The sequence below is a fragment of the Aspergillus welwitschiae genome (genome assembly GCF_003344945.1).
Source record: "Aspergillus welwitschiae strain CBS 139.54b unplaced genomic scaffold BDQ94scaffold_20, whole genome shotgun sequence".
Taxonomy (NCBI): domain Eukaryota; kingdom Fungi; phylum Ascomycota; class Eurotiomycetes; order Eurotiales; family Aspergillaceae; genus Aspergillus; species Aspergillus welwitschiae.
This window is the reverse complement of record NW_020798714.1, coordinates 61,473-78,068: the sequence shown is the minus strand read 5'-3', so window position 1 is coordinate 78,068 and position 16,596 is coordinate 61,473. Positions and strand designations below refer to the sequence as shown.

Sequence of the window (16,596 nt, the reverse complement as noted above, 5' to 3'; positions counted from 1 at the left end):
TTATCCCCAGCTCTCTGAAATACTGCAGATCACTTTTGCTAATGCTAATTAGAGTGAAAGATAGCTGTTGCATGGTTATCGCCGGAACAAAGCCGCATCTGCACTGGCAGGCAGAACACTCAACGTTGAGAGATGGGCATACTGTATGCCGGACATCCTGCTGGTAGAATCATGGACCGGAGCCTGCATGAAGGTGTAAATCAGCATTTCGGAAATGGGACGATGAGTGAGCCAGCTTCACTCCATACCTCTACTCAGCTGTATCCTGCAACCCCCACACTGACATATCCTTGAAGCCGAATTCCTCAACTGGGACATAATCCGCTGCCTGAGGCCCCAGATGAAGAACCCTTCCAAATAGCTTGATGATGTAAAAGAAGGCCCTTGTATAGGATAGTGCCAAGATAAGACTTCTCATCGTCCAGATGCCCCAAGCGGTTTCAGGGTTTATGAGATGTGGCATGCCGGGTGCTAGTTGTTGCGCATCCTCAATGATAGGCCGCATTTCCTTATTGTATAGTGCCAGGGCTTCTGTAATGTCCGTGCTCTCTCCCTTGATGTAAGGCTGGAGGTAACCTGCCAGCTTGTAGGCTGCGCTAAAAGCCAACGTTGTGCCAAGACCCGAGATGGGCGATGCACAATACCTTTCTAGGTCTTTGTAGGGTCTACCGGACGAAGCCCAATCAAAGGCTGAAGTGACAGTATAGAGAACGTTGACTTACCCAGCGTCTCCAAGAAGCACCACCCTTCCTTTACTCCAGCTGTCCATCTTCACCTGTGACACCGCGTCGTAGTAGAAATCGTCTGTTGCCTTCATCTCCCGAATGATTCTCTCGCACTCCCACCCGGCGCCCTCGAAATATTCTTCCAAGAGTGCCTTTTGTGCCTGGATGCCGCCATTTCCATTCGTCGCGACTTCGACGAATCTTGGATCCTTGTCATTGACCACATACATGAGAACTGTGGACCTCACACCGAGACCGTCTGGTCGCAACATAATGCCACGTCGGCCGGGTGCATGAAACCACCGCCTCCAGTTGTCGTCGTGTTCCTCTCGTGGGATGCTGAAGAAGCCGGCAAACATTCCCAACCGCTTCAGTCGCTCCTGTTCCCCTTCTTCGCCCCAGACCATCTTCCGTGTCCGACTCTGCATGCCATCAGCTCCCACCAAGAGGTCGAAGCTTTTTGTCTCCTTGCTCTTGGCAAAGCGCACATGCACCTGGTTTCCTTGCTGCTGGATATCGTCGAGATAATCACCAAAAATATACTCGATCCCAGCGGCGCCGTCGCGTTCGGCTGCGGCGCTAATTCGCTGGCTGTTCTTCCAGCATAACTCAGCCAGCTTACCTCTGAGTATTTCAATGTCACTCGTTCCTGTTTGTATCGTACCGGTTCTATCTGCTGGATTCTCCGTCCAGATGTGATTACGCTCATCTACCATCCGGACGCCCTCTTCCCCGGTCGTGGAAGCCCTGATTTGGGCCTCCAGTCCGAGCTTGCGGATGATCGTCACACCCGCACCGCGAATATCAATATTTTGGCCGCGCAAATGAGCGTTACGGGTAGACTCCCGCTCTAGAATGGTTATTCGAGGCTTCTGGGCAGCGGGGATGTCAGCCAGCAGAAGGAAGGACGCCAGTGTGGGGCCTGCGATGCCGCAGCCAACAATCAGGATGTTCAGAGATGCCATTTCGGTAATAGGGATTATAGATAGCTATCTTACAGAAAAGGATCGCGTAGCCAAGAGGGACGAGAGTCTTGGGGGCCGCGAGGAGCTTGCAACACGTGATATCAGCACGCATGCATGTCTAGCGCCGCGCAACTTGTCGGTCAGTCCATGAATCCCTGTCTCTAGCTATTGATTGGCAGGATTCGAGGAAAATATTTTCTTTCCTATTGGTGTGCGTTATGAGCATCTATTGACCCGGGATTTGGTTAGGGTGATACCACCTTGTTCAGAAACTTCTCCTGGTGTGGTCCGTTTAAAGCCGTTATCCTTTCCCTCCCTTTCCCTTCGGTTACAATCGGACTCTTCCTCGGCCTATCATTCGTTCATTTGCCCTGGCACAGTTAATCTTAGGTCCTTAGTTAATGTGAAATATGTTATACGTAGACAAATTGGCGACACTGGCTCGACTTTGCTCAGAGTGCCAAAGGCTTCGTTGTCTGTTAAAACCCGTTCCACCGAGACCAGCATAGTTTCTAGACTAGGGGGATAGACCTCTCCGACTAAACAGAACCCCACCAGGATCTGCCCCTTGCGGCACAGTCAACTCGATTCCCCCATACCTGGAATATTCCTACCCAGTGTATCCTAGTGAATCATAATCGAGAATAACCGTACAGACCCTGCTGCGATTTGCAATGAAAGACCTGCTTCCCCCAGTTAGTCCCTGTCTACATAATCCAAAGTGATTTCGATCAACACATGGGGTAAAGAAGGCAATAATTCTCATATTCACCGATAAGGGAATAAGGAAAACGACCGATTTATCAAATTTCATTTCAAGGTACAAAGTCCCCAAGCCATGCATACTGCTTCATTCATGGCATATCCGAAACTTGATAGGCAAACAATGAACACACGATAAATGATTCAAATGAGTAGAAATTCAATAAGATACACGCTTGAAGGTATTTATTTTCGGTATATCAGAAAAGGTGAGTTGACTATTCAAAGGGGGCAGGTACCGCGTGCTACCCCGCCAACACTGTGCCTGCAAATGATAGCTACACAATAGAATGAGTACTACGATTATCCTACTCTACGTATTCTAATACAAGCTCAATATTGCCCTGTGAGTACATGAATACGGTCTAGCGGGCGTTGGCAGACAGTTTATATGGTGGCCTTGCAAGCACCATTCAAGTCTAAATACCTTGCCTTTCTGCAGATATAGCATACCATGTCCTCAAAGCATATCTATATTCCGTCAAAGGATATGGAAGAGCCTCAAGCGGGTGGCGTCAGAGATATGGTGAGTAGCGCTACACGGCGAAGTCCTCAAAGCTAAAGGGGTGTAACTCCACACGAAGTTGGAGATGAATGATAATAGTTTCCCCAACGGTTACTTCACCCTTTGGCCTGAACTTTGCAAGTCACTCGGATGCATCAATATCCTCAAGAGCAATCGATGACAAAGCCAAGGGAGGCAGTGCTTGCCGAGAGCGTTGAAATATGGTAGACCCGTTATCTATCCAACTTTAACCGCCATACCGACGAGCTGGCTGGCAGCACCGAGACTCATGTACAATAGATTTCTCATCCAATATGTTCCCACTCGATTATATTTCTGAACAGCTGAAGCAGGAGCGGGGCACATCAAGTATTGTTCATTATATTCTGTCAAGCGGCGCAGGGAGGCCACCAGGAAGTTGAGGCCTGATAAGCTTTCCGACCACCTTTTTATGCGGGATCATTGTACCATGGTTCACTCCTTCCCAGAGAGGTACATAGCACAGCCTCAATACATCATGGCTATCAAGACCTATGTATACTCTGTTATAAACACGGATGGCATCTTGAGACTACTAGCCTCATTAACGATGTCGTCCATGAAATGCTGAAAGAATGAGTACCCGCGATTCTAACAATTCGGAGGGGATTCTGACCAGCGCTGTTGTGCCCTCCGTGCCTGGCTTCAGGGTGGAAAACGGACCCGATGGCGGCAACTGTTTCGCTTTTTTGCCGACCCAGCTAAACGATCTATTCAACCCGAAATCAGTGGAGGGGTTCTGCTCTTTGGGTGGACTTTATGGACTGGAGTATGGACTACGAACCGATCTAACTGCCGGGCTACAGTCCGATGAGTCCCTTCTGTCAGGATGTATCTCTCTCGAGGACGTGAAACAGGTCGCATTGGCAAAGACCACAACATCGCAACGACCGCTACTCAGCAATCAAGTTCATGCAGCTCGAGGCAAAACGGATGGCTTGCCATTTTACGATCGCGTAAGGGTTTTCGGGCGCAATGTATTGCCTGCGACAAAACGAAAAGGGTTTGGACGATTGCTGTGGGATGCCTACAATGACCGAATAATTCTTCTTCTCACGGCAGCTGCAGTTGTGTCGCTATCGTTAGGCATCTATGAAGCTGCCAGCGGACAGTCGCAGGTAGACTGGATCGAGGGTGTGGCTGTTTGCGTGGCAATTTTCATTGTCGTCTCGGCTACGGCCGTAAATGACTGGCAGAAGGAGAGACAATTCGTACGTCTGAATAAGTTGGTATGCTTCAGCCTGGTGACCCCGTTGCCTTCATGTCTGGGCTAAACAGTGTAGAAAGTGGATCGTGAAGTCCGTGTCATCCGTTCCAATCAGTCCATAATGGTTCACATTCACGATCTGACGGTCGGAGATATCGTGCATCTCGAGCCTGGAGATTGTGCACCAGCTGATGGAGTCGTAGTCACATCTTACGGGCTAAGATGCGATGAGTCAATGGCAACAGGCGAGTCTGATCATATTGAAAAACACACTGGTTTCGAGGTATTCGATTCGGCTACCGCGAAAGTCTCAAACGAAGATATGGACCCATTCATCATATCTGGAAGTAAGATCCTCGAGGGACTGGGAACTTATCTGGTGCTAAGTGTGGGACCTAACTCTACTCATGGGCGCATTATGGCTGGACTTGCCGTTGAAAGTGACCCAACGCCTCTGCAGGTCAAGCTGAGTCGCTTGGCAAAGTGGATAGGCTGGTTCGGACTTGGGTAAGGCCTACTCTTGCTCTGGCCATGATAGCGTACTAACGCACTCCCTCCACAGGGCAGCTCTCCTGCTATTCTTTGTTCTTCTATTCCGCTTTCTGGCTCAACTGCCAGAAAATGACGCATCGTCTACAGAAAAAGGCCAGATCTTCATGGATATCTTGATTGTCGCAGTAACGGTAATTGTGGTCGCGATCCCAGGTATTCTCATTCTGGACAATTCGGTTCTATTCACAGAGCAATCTTTTATTAACCTTCGTTAGAGGGACTGCCACTCGCTGTGACGCTAGCGCTAGCCTTTGCGACGGCCCGTATGCTTAAAGAACAGAATCTGGTTCGCCAACTGCGCGCGTGCGAGACCATGGGCAATGCAACTGTTATCTGCTCAGACAAGACCGGCACGCTCACACAGAACAAAATGACAACTGCTCTGGGCATACTGGGTATAGTCGACTCCTTCGAACAGTTACATACGGCCGCCTCTAGCCCGGGGGATGTCGCGGTTAGCTTTCCAGAAGCCATGAACCGATACCCTGTGGCATTTCGTGATCTACTCGTCAAAAGCATAACCGCGAACTCCACTGCATTCAAAGAAGAGCGGGAAGGACGGTTGGAGCTGGTTGGAAACAAGACCGATATTGCACTTTTGCACCTGGTGCAGGAGCACCTCGGGGTGCATGACATCAGCCGAGAGCGGGCTGATATTGATACTCTACAGATCTATCCATTTGACTCAACCCGCAAGGCAATGGCGTTGGTGTACCGTGTCGATCACTCTAGGTGTCGTGTACTTGTAAAGGGAGCAGCAGAGGTAGTTCTGAGGGCATGTACAACCATCGTCGCCCCAGGACCATCCACCCAAAGGGATATATCAACTCTAGAAATGAGTGCGACCGACCATAAAACCTTGAATCGGGCAATCAAGGCGTACGCCTCTGCATCGCTACGCACCATAGGGCTGGCATATCGTGATATCGCAATGGAACTAGTCACTGGAAACGAGTCCCAAGAGAAGGCCGGCATCGGGTTCGAGGAGCTTTTTGGAGATATGACATGGATTGGACTGTTTGGGATTCACGATCCCTTGCGACCGGAGGTAACAGATGCAATTCAGCAGTGCCACTCAGCCGGCGTCAAGGTCAAGATGGTGACCGGTAAGTTGAAATCTCAGGATTTCTGGGTCGTGTTGACACTTCTGCATCTTAGGTGACAACCTTAACACTGCATTGGCGATAGCCGAATCCTGCGGTATTAAGACGGATGCCGGTATTGCTATTGAGGCTCCCGAGCTTCATAAGCTAAATAATGATGAACTTGATATGATCATCCCGCGCCTTCAAGTATTGGCTCGCTCATCTCCAAGTGACAAACAGCTTCTTGTAAACCGTTTAAAGCACCTTGGGGAAATTGTTGCCGTGACTGGTGACGGGACCAATGATGGCCCGGCACTCAAGTCAGCCGATGTGGGCTTCTCAATGGGACTAAGTGGAACTGAAGTGGCGCGAGAAGCAAGTTCAATCATCCTTTTGGATGATAACTTTAAGTCTATTGTCACTGCGATAGCCTGGGGCCGGTGCGTCAATGATGCTGTGGCCAAATTTTTGCAGGTATGGTCCATCCTAGAGGGCATCCCAAGGTATGGACAGTTCTGATGGACGCAGTTTCAATTGACAGTAAATATCACGGCAGTATGCCTGACTGTTGTGACCGCCATATACAATAGCTCCAACGAAAGCGTGTTTAAAGCAGTGCAATTGTTGTGGTTGAATCTAATCATGGACACATTTGCAGCGCTAGCTCTGTAAGCACATTGGTGGTCATCGCAAGCATACTTTTGCACAATCCACTGACCCTAAGATAGAGCGACCGATCCGCCCACCCCGGAAATATTAGAGCGTCCCCCCACTCCCCGGAACGCATCATTGTTCACCGTGACCATGTGGAAGCTAATGCTTGGCCAATCCATCTACAAGCTGGCGTTGTGCTTCACACTATATTTTGCTGGGGACAAGATATTGAGTCTCGACATGGATGATCAGAGTGAAAGACTGCAGCTCAACACCATTATCTTCAACACCTTCGTATGGATGCAGATCTTCAACGAATTCAACTGTCGCCGGCTGGACAACAAGTTTAATGTCCTCGAGGGTGTTTGGAAGAACACGTGGTTTATCGTGATCAATATTCTGATGGTGGGCGGCCAGATACTCATTATCTTCGTGGGCGGCGCGGCGTTTGGCGTGGTCAGATTGAATGGCACCCAGTGGGCAATCTGTCTTGGATGTGCGGTGGTTTGTATTCCTTGGGCGGCGGTGCTGAAATTGATCCCAGACCATTATGTCGCATATCTTCTGAAGTTCGCAGGTTGGTGTCTATTTGCAGTCCTTCGGCCATTGAGGCGGGTGGTACAAGTGCTTGGACAGGCGATCACACAAATCGGCTGCGGGTCCCTGGTGCACCGATGGCACTTGCGCAAGCATTCCACAATAAAGACTCACGCCGACGAGGAGACTGGAAACCATCCAGATTCGACGGGATAGCTTGTTCGATCATTAGCCTGGCAGAAACGAGGTTGGGCTACATATTGCTGTACGATATATACCAACTGCACTACTCCGTTAAAGACAGCATTGGGCTCAAGTTAACGGTGTCGTTTCGTTATTGGATAAAGTGCTAATGCTACGCGCTATTGAAGGATTAGTTGATTCACATTCCCCGTAGAGATGATCTCCGAGGGGTCAACACACATAATGATTTGAGGGGCGTCAGTTTTGACTTGCTAAACGAATACTTGTAAGTAATTGAAGGTGAGTATATATATATATATATGCTCGTCAGACTGAAACCATGGGAGTGAATTATAATCTCCGTCGTCAAGACCTTGAGAACCATTTGGGCACGAGACACGTAGTACTATTTGTATCCCTACTACGATTGAGGAGATAGCAGTATTCTTGCTTATCATTTCACATGAAAAGGAACGTATTGCAGCTGAAAGTTACCAAGTAGTAGAATAATTCTAGTAAATTAAATATTAATTAGTGAACTAACTAACATCCGCTAATCCAGTTAGTGTGGGTTCGCTGTTCATCCGAGACACCGAGGCTAAACCCCATCAGGACCCCGCATGCCCTCGCTCCTCCTGTTGAGAGTGTCCCCTTTGGTCAGCCTTCCCTCTTCCCTCCCCAACATGACTCATTAGCAATACTAGTACAACTCGATCGAGAAAAATAAAAGATTGTTAAAGAGGGAGGATGGCCGTCAGCTATCCACTGCCCATCCACGGCTTTCCTGCCCTTCTCCGTCATCTGGTATATACGTGATGGCCGTTGATCCTTCGCTGTTTACTCCCTGGTTCGGCCCGCAACAGGCGGCAAATTACTTCCCCTCCCTACTTTCCGACGGGGTTTCACAGACACAAGCCTTGAACACCAACCGTTATCTACTACATTGTGTCCATAACGGAGGAATAACACCCAAAATTTTCGCCGTATGGCTATTTCTTGCCCATCAAAAATTTCCTTGCGTCCTTGGGGACGCCCTACGCGATGAGGTCTCGCGTGGTGTGCGCAAGACCGGCATAGACGTGCTGAAATGCGCCCTGAGATCAGAGAAGTGGTGGGAAAACGGTTGGAAGACAGTGGGAGGCACAGCCGGTATGAAGGAGATCTTTGAGAAGCTTAGCATCCAGGACGCTAGGCGGCTGGCAAGAGCCATCGGCTCGTGCTCAAACACCAGTGATCCTCTGAAACGGCAAGCGATCGATGAGCTGATTCATCTGTTGCTCCCGGATCTTTTCAAGCCTCCATCGATGCAGGTTCGGTACAACTCTCAACAGCTACTCAAGTTGGAGGACGTAATGCCGTTGTTTAACCTGTCCAGCGACGCCACTCTGACGAAGGTCTTCTCAACACCCCTGTCCGACGATGTCACCGGTTCCTTGATGCGACAATTGCTCAAGTCTCACATGTTGCTACTAAGGGATATTGCCGTCGGGGTAGTTCCGGTCCATCCTCCGTTCCGGAGGCGTTTGCTCGACCAGCATCTCGCTGCGTTGCTTACATCGAGTGAACCCTACGAGTCCCGGCTCGGTCACGGCAGGAAAGCCGGCTTCCCAGCTATCGATATCACCTTGGACCTTTTCGCAAGTGACTCGGGTGTTTTGGAAAAGGCACGTGCGGTCGATTGGCATGCTCGCGTTCGGTGCATCGATCTGGCTCTCACAACCGCTCGCCGTCGAAAAGTGCCTTTCGACGTTATCTTTGCCTTCCTTGAGCAGGTGTTACCAGACCTGGGACATTCGGAACGGAAGCTCAGCGATTGGGTACCCCTCATATTTTCACTAATAGAATTATGGGTAATTGCTGCTTTTCCAGAGGCACATCTAGAGTCGGTTTCTGATGCGCCTGCTGGACGTTATCGGGAGCGACTGCATCCGTCCCGACCACGAACGACCCACAGGGATTCCTTAGAGACAATGCTTCGAACAGCTTTTTGCACCCTATCAAACGATAAATTTGCTCATTGCCTCAGAACTCTTCTTCCCAAGGCCATTGCGAAGGCAAGGCTTCCCCTACTCAAGATTCTATGCAAGCACCTGCAGTCCCTTGAGATTGATCTGGAGCAGCCTATGCCGTCAGAGAAGGAGCGCAAACTTTTGCCATGGAGTTCGTCGTTTCTCATGTCTCTCCCCGGTCGCGATGCAACATGGCTACTTGAGCGCGCAACACTACTATCGCCGAATAAGAGCTTGACCGGGTCTTTCCGTTTCGAGTGGCCAGCGAGCGCAGGGGACTCGTCATCTTTCCGGGATGTCTTGATTCGAGTCTACTTGGAAGCTGCGGACAGGGAAGCGACCGACCCTGCTAACTTAGTAGCCCGTAAATGTGAGTCAGGTTTCCTGTCTGTATCAAGAATCATGCTGATGCCTATCTGCCATGTACAGTAATTGAAGACGTAAAGCGCAAGGCTGTTAAAGCCCGTGACCCCGAAGACCGGCTGCAGTGGGCAAAGCTGACGATCACTACCGCAAGGATGAGCCGAGACATTCGCCATGTGCAAGGTGTCATCTATTGGACATCGCGCTTCATCCGGGATCCGGTACGTCAATTCTCTATCTCATCATGTATGAGCAGATTGCTAACACTACATGTTTCTCCAGTCCGTGAGACCAGATCTCGCAAGAAGAATTTATCGGGAGGATGTTGCATCCGTTCTATCGTGTGTGGTATCGCCAACTCTAGAGGAGCTGGCCGCTAATGTAGCCATTGCTGACGAGGTGATATCTCATCTCCTGGAACAGGCGCTTCTAACAGTGCAAGAGCCGTGGTATAAGATCAACCAGGATCAAGGTTTTGGCCGGCTACTTAAGCTTGTCGTTTCTAGCCGGATACATGCGGTGAAGCGCTTGTGTTATCGTGGTCTAGGGAGCGAACAGGACGTGGTGGACAGGTTATTCGAGGGAATAGTGCCAATACTGCTCAGATATGAAACATTGGGTAGCACGGAAGGATACGAATCCCTTGGGTGGGGACAATTGTCTGGCCCACTTACAGACCTCCATTGCCCGCCGAACCCACCAGTCCCGATTCTAAAGCTCTTGGATTCGCTCGCACAGCACAGAGATCATCTTTGGGTTAAACAGCGCAGTATTCGGAGCCCACAAACCGATACTTTGTCCGAGGGCCTACCGCGAGGTCTACCGCTTCAGTATTTCCTTCCTTCGCTGGAATGGACGATAGCGGTGATGAAATCGCAAGGGCCTAGCGCCTTTGTAACTCAAAGAGTGACCGAAGTTGTCTTCTCCAATCCTGGTCTACTCCTTCAAACAGTGAAGGAGGACGAGCGCAAAGTGTACTTGGTGGATAGCTTGAGATTTGCAATAGGGGCTTACGTCGATCATCTACCGGTCGCTGAACGGGGGAAAATGATACTGGAGATTTGGAGGCATTACTCGGAAAGAATTCCATCTTCTGCAGGCCATCTGGAAGCCTTCAGGAGAATAATGTGCCCCGTGCTGGAAGAATCCCGAAGCTTACGGAGACTGGCGAGCACCATCGACCCTCCCCAGTTGCCTTCTGTGGATATATTCAAGAACTTGTCACGCGACTCACCAAGCCTCGAATGGGAGCCCCGATCAGCAGATATACCACAAAATGGACAGGGCTGTTGGGAGGGTTCACTATTACAGGTTCGATTGTTTGCCGAGAAGGAGGACAAGTCTTTAGAGACATCATTGGCATATCCCAATGTCTCCATCGGGCGGCCAGCACCTGAGAAGCCCAAGACCTGGGAGATATGGTTGCTCAAATATGGCCCCTGGAGTCTTTCCTCCCAGTACCGAGAATCTCTGATTGCCTCCGCCCTCTTGTTTCTCAACAGTCTAGCCCGCAATACGGACCGCATATTGTCCAAACCATTTCCCGAAAATACAGATATTCTTCGGTATCCACCAGTGCACCTTGATTACGAATTTCTGTCCTCCATCGACAACCAGAAGAAAGCAGCAACTGTAGCTGTTCGTCTTCTTAATCGCTTGGTTAAAATAGTACCACCTACCCTGCTGTGTGACCTTTCGCTGTCCCTCTTGAAAACTCTCCACGTCCTTGAAAGCACATCGCCAAAATATGCACTAGTTCAGCAACTTGCATTTAGAACAATGGCACTGGTGCGGCGCTCAGATAGGCCTGAACTGGCGGCGATGCTAGGTTTGAAAGCGCTTCAGCTATTCCCAGAAGCTTCGTCGTGGCACCGGATGGCATTCCCCTCGTCGCTCCTCGAGGCCCTCACTCGCCCAAATGCGGACCGGGTTATAGGCGATTTCACTGCGTATGTTTTCAAAGCATTAGAAGAGCAGAAGCAGAAAGCAAGCTTGAAACCTCCGACAAGAGGGACGGTAATTAAGATCACAACGGTGAAGATGCTGGCTACGATGCTGGCGGAAAGCAAATCTGGCGTGTCACCCCTTGCTGCCGTCAAGGGTTTGAATGATCTCTTTCATGCCAGCAATCATATTGATGTCCGGGTAGAAGTGTGCAGGGCTCTACTGAAGATCATAGAGGAGTGCGATGGCAATGAACAGGCCTACGAAACATTTACATCGCTCACATCCTACGCCGCAGTGCCCAGCGAAACCACCGACTGTAGATCTTGGTTGCAATCAGAGAGCGCCGAGCTTCCGAGGGTGGATTGGCAACGACCCCTTCTCAATTTGTTCACCAATGATGCCTACGACAAACTGCCTGCAAGATATCGTGAACACTACACCTACAACGCGCTTCTACCGCTCCTTGACGAATCGACAAGACAACATAATCGATGGACGCACCAATTCCTTTCCCCACTTGATCTCACGCCCGACGAGCGGTCGGTGACTGACTTTGGCCCTTTTGAGCCAGATCTGATTGAAAAATTAATGGAACGATGGTCTGAATACCTGCCCCGGGAATTTCTTCTTAGGTACCGGGCTTGGATGCTGGCCTATCTTGATTGCATACGGCTCCGGAACGTCGATGACAAGATGACCGGGAAAGACGGATCATGGCGGACTTCTGACTCATATTCTCACTGGAGTAGGTGGTTCGGTGTCCATGCTAGAATCAAATCTTTCCATGCGCTATTAGGAAACATTGTAGCCAAGAAGGACCCCAAGGTTCCAAATGGCATAACCCGGGAAGATCTCGCGGATGAGATTGTGGCCTGTGGAGAAATCTTTCTTCGCAATCCCTTCAAGATGTTGTCTTATCAGGTCGACGTGTCTTTGGACCGAATTACGAACCTACTTTCTACGCTAGGGATTACCCAACCCAATCGTCGCACCGAGGTTTTGCCGATTGCAGAACGAATAATAGCATTCGCGCAGGGGCTGCGAACCGAAGAATGGACTAGCGACCCGTATCGCAGCCCCCCTGTTCTCCCCTCCAAATTCCAACTCCAAATCCTGCTTCTCCCGTTTCCCCAGTTCCACCAAAAGGATCCTTACCGGTACACCAGGTTTGTATCCAGCACGTTGGCTTTGGTTGATGAGTGTGTCTGTTTTGATACGTACATCGCCGACAGGGATGCTCTCCAGGAGGCGATGAGTCGCGTAAGAAAAGAGGACGCGCGCCAATGTGCACTGGAATTCGGACAGCGGTATGAGTCCAGTGCAACTACCCTTGTACAGTACGTGAGGGTATGGCTCGCACAGGTTTTGATACTCAGATGCAACATGCACAAGGACGAAAATGATTTGACAGTACGAGCAATGATGTCTCAGTGGAGGAACAGTTTGAACGAGTCGATACGAACTATTGGATGGTCTACCTACCCCCAAGCCCCTTAACAATGTCCTGTACTCAGTAAAAATCTGCATGTTTGTCCTTTAGACGTGCTCCCTTTATTTATTAAGAAAGTGCAAAAAAACATAGAGTCAAATAATCAAAGGAGCGTGCAATCCGTATACAGTGAAATGTTCGGTCTTGAAATTAAGAAACCCGGCTGGCGGGCAGTGGCATTAGATGCTATTTCATCGTAACCTGACCTTCAAAGATGCTGAGAGGATGAGACTAGCAAAAAGAAGCCCAGACGCAAGAGTCGAACTTGCGACCTCACGCTATTTTGGTAAATTAATCGTGCGCTCTGCCAACTGAGCTAGTCCGGGTGAATGTTACATGGAAAGTGCGGGGAGTGGCCTAAATTGGTGGGAGACGGGTTTCCAAGCCCCAAGGATTCTAATGCTTGAAACATAGGTTTACATGCACAGTACGGCTGATGGGGAAACTGAGGACCATCTATTTGTTCGTTGACATTCAATTTAAGGGGTGTCATAAAAAAGGAGAAAAAAGGGGGGGAAGATGGTATGTCCTTTTGCGTCACCATTATACATCCATCAATAGGGTAGGCGTTGCTCCTCTGGTCAATGACTCTTGTCAAACAAGACGTATTTCTTACGAGTTAGACAAGGCTGTGAGACTCAAAGAAACGGGCCATCAGCGCTAGATAAGGAAGTGAATTTATTGGCTCAATCTATCAAATGTCATCCATCCAGCTTGTGCTTGGATTGTCGACGTGCAGCTTCGGTGCCTGGGCCCGACTTAGCCCCCACGCGGCGGCGCCACACGCATCAAGAATCAGTCTCTGTCTATTCCCCTTCCCAGGTGCATTCCGCGGGGTTCTTACTCTGCTACTTCGAGTGATCTAGCAGTCTCAAAAGACCAGAAAATTGGTCAGCCATGGTAACAAAAAGATGTTTGGTTCTGTGCTGTGGGCACTAGCGGTATGGGTGGCCATAACGAACATTGCCACCTCCGTTCAGAATGCGTCAAAGTATTTACTAAATCCCCTGATTTACTGCGCTACCCTCACCTTTATGCTGAGATCCATGAAGTCAGAGAGACAGTTTTCGCTCCGCAGTTAACAAAAACAAAATTAAACTCTGGTGGTATTTGGCGGCGGCTACATCTACTGGCAGAGTAAATTGACCAGCATTTTCCCAGCATCCTCGGTGACATGTAGGACTTGTAAATACATGGCCCTGTCATTGATGTCCCCATGCTCATAGCTAGTTAATCAGTTCTACTAATATATCAGTACTGTAGAGAAAGTGTAATATAAGACAGGCTGTATATATATCTTCCCTTGGATGTACTATAATACATGCTAACATGTAATTAAAAAATCCTAGCTACTGTCTAGTATATAATACTTGCTGCGCGGTAGCGCGCTTGAATAAAACCTGTAGCCGTGCCTTATCAGTTATAAAGATAACAGGCCAAGTAATAAATGTAATATTAGTAGAAAGAAGGTATATGTATTTTAAAGTAGAATTAGCAAGGCCTTTATTACTAGTGACAATCCTAGTAGTGGCATAAATATGAGGGACACAGTCAGCTCACGGCCTGAGTTATCTTGGCCAGTACAGCAATGGTTTTCTCTTATACTATATAGCCTATGCCATCTCAAATGTTAGCGGCGTCAGAGCTACATTACTCCCAGTGGTGTTAATATCTGACATTGTAGCCTTGCTACTGAGATAGATACCTGACCAGTGCGTGGGAAAGAAGGGGAGATGCTTTGATTGACTGGGCTTTTGGATTTGCAATTAGAAGCCAGTGGGGTCCGAGGCACTAGTCTAGTGACAAATGATAATCAAGTGCTTTGTTGGAGTGAACGGACGCGCTCGGTTTGATAGTAGCGCTTTCAAACACTCTGTACTTCTCACCTCCATTAGTAAGTGAGACCTGTACACACAGCTGCACAGATAAACCCTGCATACAGTCCGGTTACCTCATCAGGCCTGCACTCCAGGTTCCAGAACGTTAAACTCATCGAGAGCAGAGTCTAATCTCACAAGCGTGTTGATGGGTAGAGTCAGGAATGGACTCGTGTGGCCAAAGTCGACGTTCATCAAGATCGGCAGCTGCTCCTCACGACTTCGACCAACAATTACATCAAAGACTTCCTCGATCACACTTGCCAGCTCATCCTGCATATGAGTATCATATTTGTACCCTCGCCCAACAACCAGTCCGCGAATTTCATGTAATATGCCAGACAGAGCGAGATCGACAAGATTATTCCGGAACTGGGACACAGAATACGGCAGTTGCAAGTTATCGCCCATTGCAGACTCAAGAAAGAGGATCTTGTTTTTCCACGAGGCGGGGGCGTAGTGAGTTCCCTGAAGACGCACGACACAAGGTACAGTGCCCCCATATAAATATCCAGTAGCGCGGCCTTTCCGAAGCCATCTCCACGACGGTGAATCGACGGTCTCGCGCGGTTTGTCGGGTATTCCTTTGCTCAATAAGAAATCGTTATGCTCGGTCGAGCAGATGGACGACCGAGGAACTGGACCCACTGACATTCCCGCCTTAGTCAGCACATGAAGGAAGTGGTCGATTGTGAGTTGTATAGGCTGAGGAAAATCAGAAAAATCTGTAAGGACACTGGGTCCGTAAAATGTGCGCAAGCCGGTCTGAGATTGAATCGCATAGTGAAGGAAGGTAGTGTCACTGTAGCCGACGAAAATCTTAGGATTTGTTTGAATAAGGGAGTAGTCGAGGAAAGGTAGCAGTTCATTAGCATGCGCGCCGCCGATCGTGCAAATAATGGCGGCAATCGTGCTATCACGGAACGCGGCATGGATTTCCTCGCAGCGAACGCGAATAGATTCTGAGATAGTGGTTGTTGCCTGGCTAGAGAAAATAATCTGCACGTGGAAGCCTAGAGACTCCAGACAGGCTTTCCCTCGCGCAAGGGGAGTAGGGAGAATATTATTAAGACGTGCGGAGGGCGAGATAAACGCGATCTTGTCTCCCCTCTTCAGAGCTTTCGGAATGATTGTGTCCATTGAGGTTGTTGGGCATTGAGCAGATACTGCGTGATACGAAAATCAGTGTAGATCTGCCAAGGAGTCTCGCGCCACTCGTTGACATGACAAGACAAGCCTCTGGTCTCGATCGAGCGGCTTGTGGAGCTGGATTAAATAGTGCAGTTGAGCTTGACATTCGACGAGCAGTTGTGCTCCGTAGTTATGATTGGCAGAGATCTTTCGCGCGTGGATCCGCCGTTAACTTGGTTCCGCATCGCCGCATGTCCAACCTCCTGAGCAACTGAGTTGACAGAAGGCGCTGGTCGTCAGGTATACTCGTCACTGGGTAATTCAAAGAAACCGATGTCAACAAACAACTCTCAAATGAAACTTTTGAGTATCAGGACTGAAGCCTGGAGTCGGCTATGAATCAATTTAAATGATGCAGACCACCACATTCCAAGTGGCACTGAATTAGTCGTTATCGCTACTCTGTATGGTATCCTCCCATCATTATTGATTATTGGTTTCAGTGCCCCACTCAACTGATGTCCGTGCATTTCCTAATACCCAGCAACCCCCCCCCCCCCCCCCCC

At 49.2% G+C, this 16,596-nt stretch overlaps 4 protein-coding genes and 1 non-coding gene across 5 annotated transcripts; 2 read left to right on the top strand and 3 right to left on the bottom strand.

The window, feature by feature from the left end:
• Positions 1 to 250: 250 nt before the first annotated feature.
• On the bottom strand, positions 251 to 1,703 carry BDQ94DRAFT_179860 (oxidoreductase; the record flags this gene model as incomplete). Its single annotated transcript, XM_026773492.1, has 2 exons — positions 723 to 1,703; positions 251 to 644 (listed from the first exon to the last, which is right to left on the bottom strand). The coding sequence occupies exons 1-2, from the start codon at positions 1,688 to 1,690 to the stop codon at positions 251 to 253; spliced, it is 1,362 nt and encodes a 453-aa protein (XP_026625092.1). The 5' UTR covers positions 1,691 to 1,703.
• A 1,868-nt stretch (positions 1,704 to 3,571) lies between these two features.
• Positions 3,572 to 7,247, top strand: pmcC (putative calcium transporting ATPase (Pmc1); the record flags this gene model as incomplete). The annotated part of the gene is made up of 7 exons (XM_026769173.1): positions 3,572 to 4,225; positions 4,280 to 4,710; positions 4,766 to 4,908; positions 4,971 to 5,861; positions 5,914 to 6,314; positions 6,369 to 6,508; positions 6,569 to 7,247. The coding sequence occupies 7 exons, from the start codon at positions 3,572 to 3,574 to the stop codon at positions 7,245 to 7,247; spliced, it is 3,339 nt and encodes a 1,112-aa protein (XP_026625091.1).
• A 782-nt stretch (positions 7,248 to 8,029) lies between these two features.
• BDQ94DRAFT_171332 (uncharacterized protein) lies at positions 8,030 to 13,030 on the top strand (the record flags this gene model as incomplete). The annotated part of the gene is made up of 3 exons (XM_026771729.1): positions 8,030 to 9,593; positions 9,653 to 9,807; positions 9,869 to 13,030. The coding sequence occupies 3 exons, from the start codon at positions 8,030 to 8,032 to the stop codon at positions 13,028 to 13,030; spliced, it is 4,881 nt and encodes a 1,626-aa protein (XP_026625090.1).
• A 236-nt stretch (positions 13,031 to 13,266) lies between these two features.
• Positions 13,267 to 13,348, bottom strand: BDQ94DRAFT_t168. The gene has a single exon. It is a non-coding gene; the product is annotated as a tRNA-Ile (tRNA).
• Positions 13,349 to 14,859: 1,511 nt separating this feature from the next.
• Positions 14,860 to 16,108, bottom strand: BDQ94DRAFT_179857 (S66 peptidase family protein). Its single transcript, XM_026773491.1, has one exon. The coding sequence runs from the start codon at positions 16,037 to 16,039 to the stop codon at positions 14,978 to 14,980; it is 1,062 nt and encodes a 353-aa protein (XP_026625089.1). The 5' UTR covers positions 16,040 to 16,108; the 3' UTR covers positions 14,860 to 14,977.
• Positions 16,109 to 16,596: the final 488 nt, after the last annotated feature.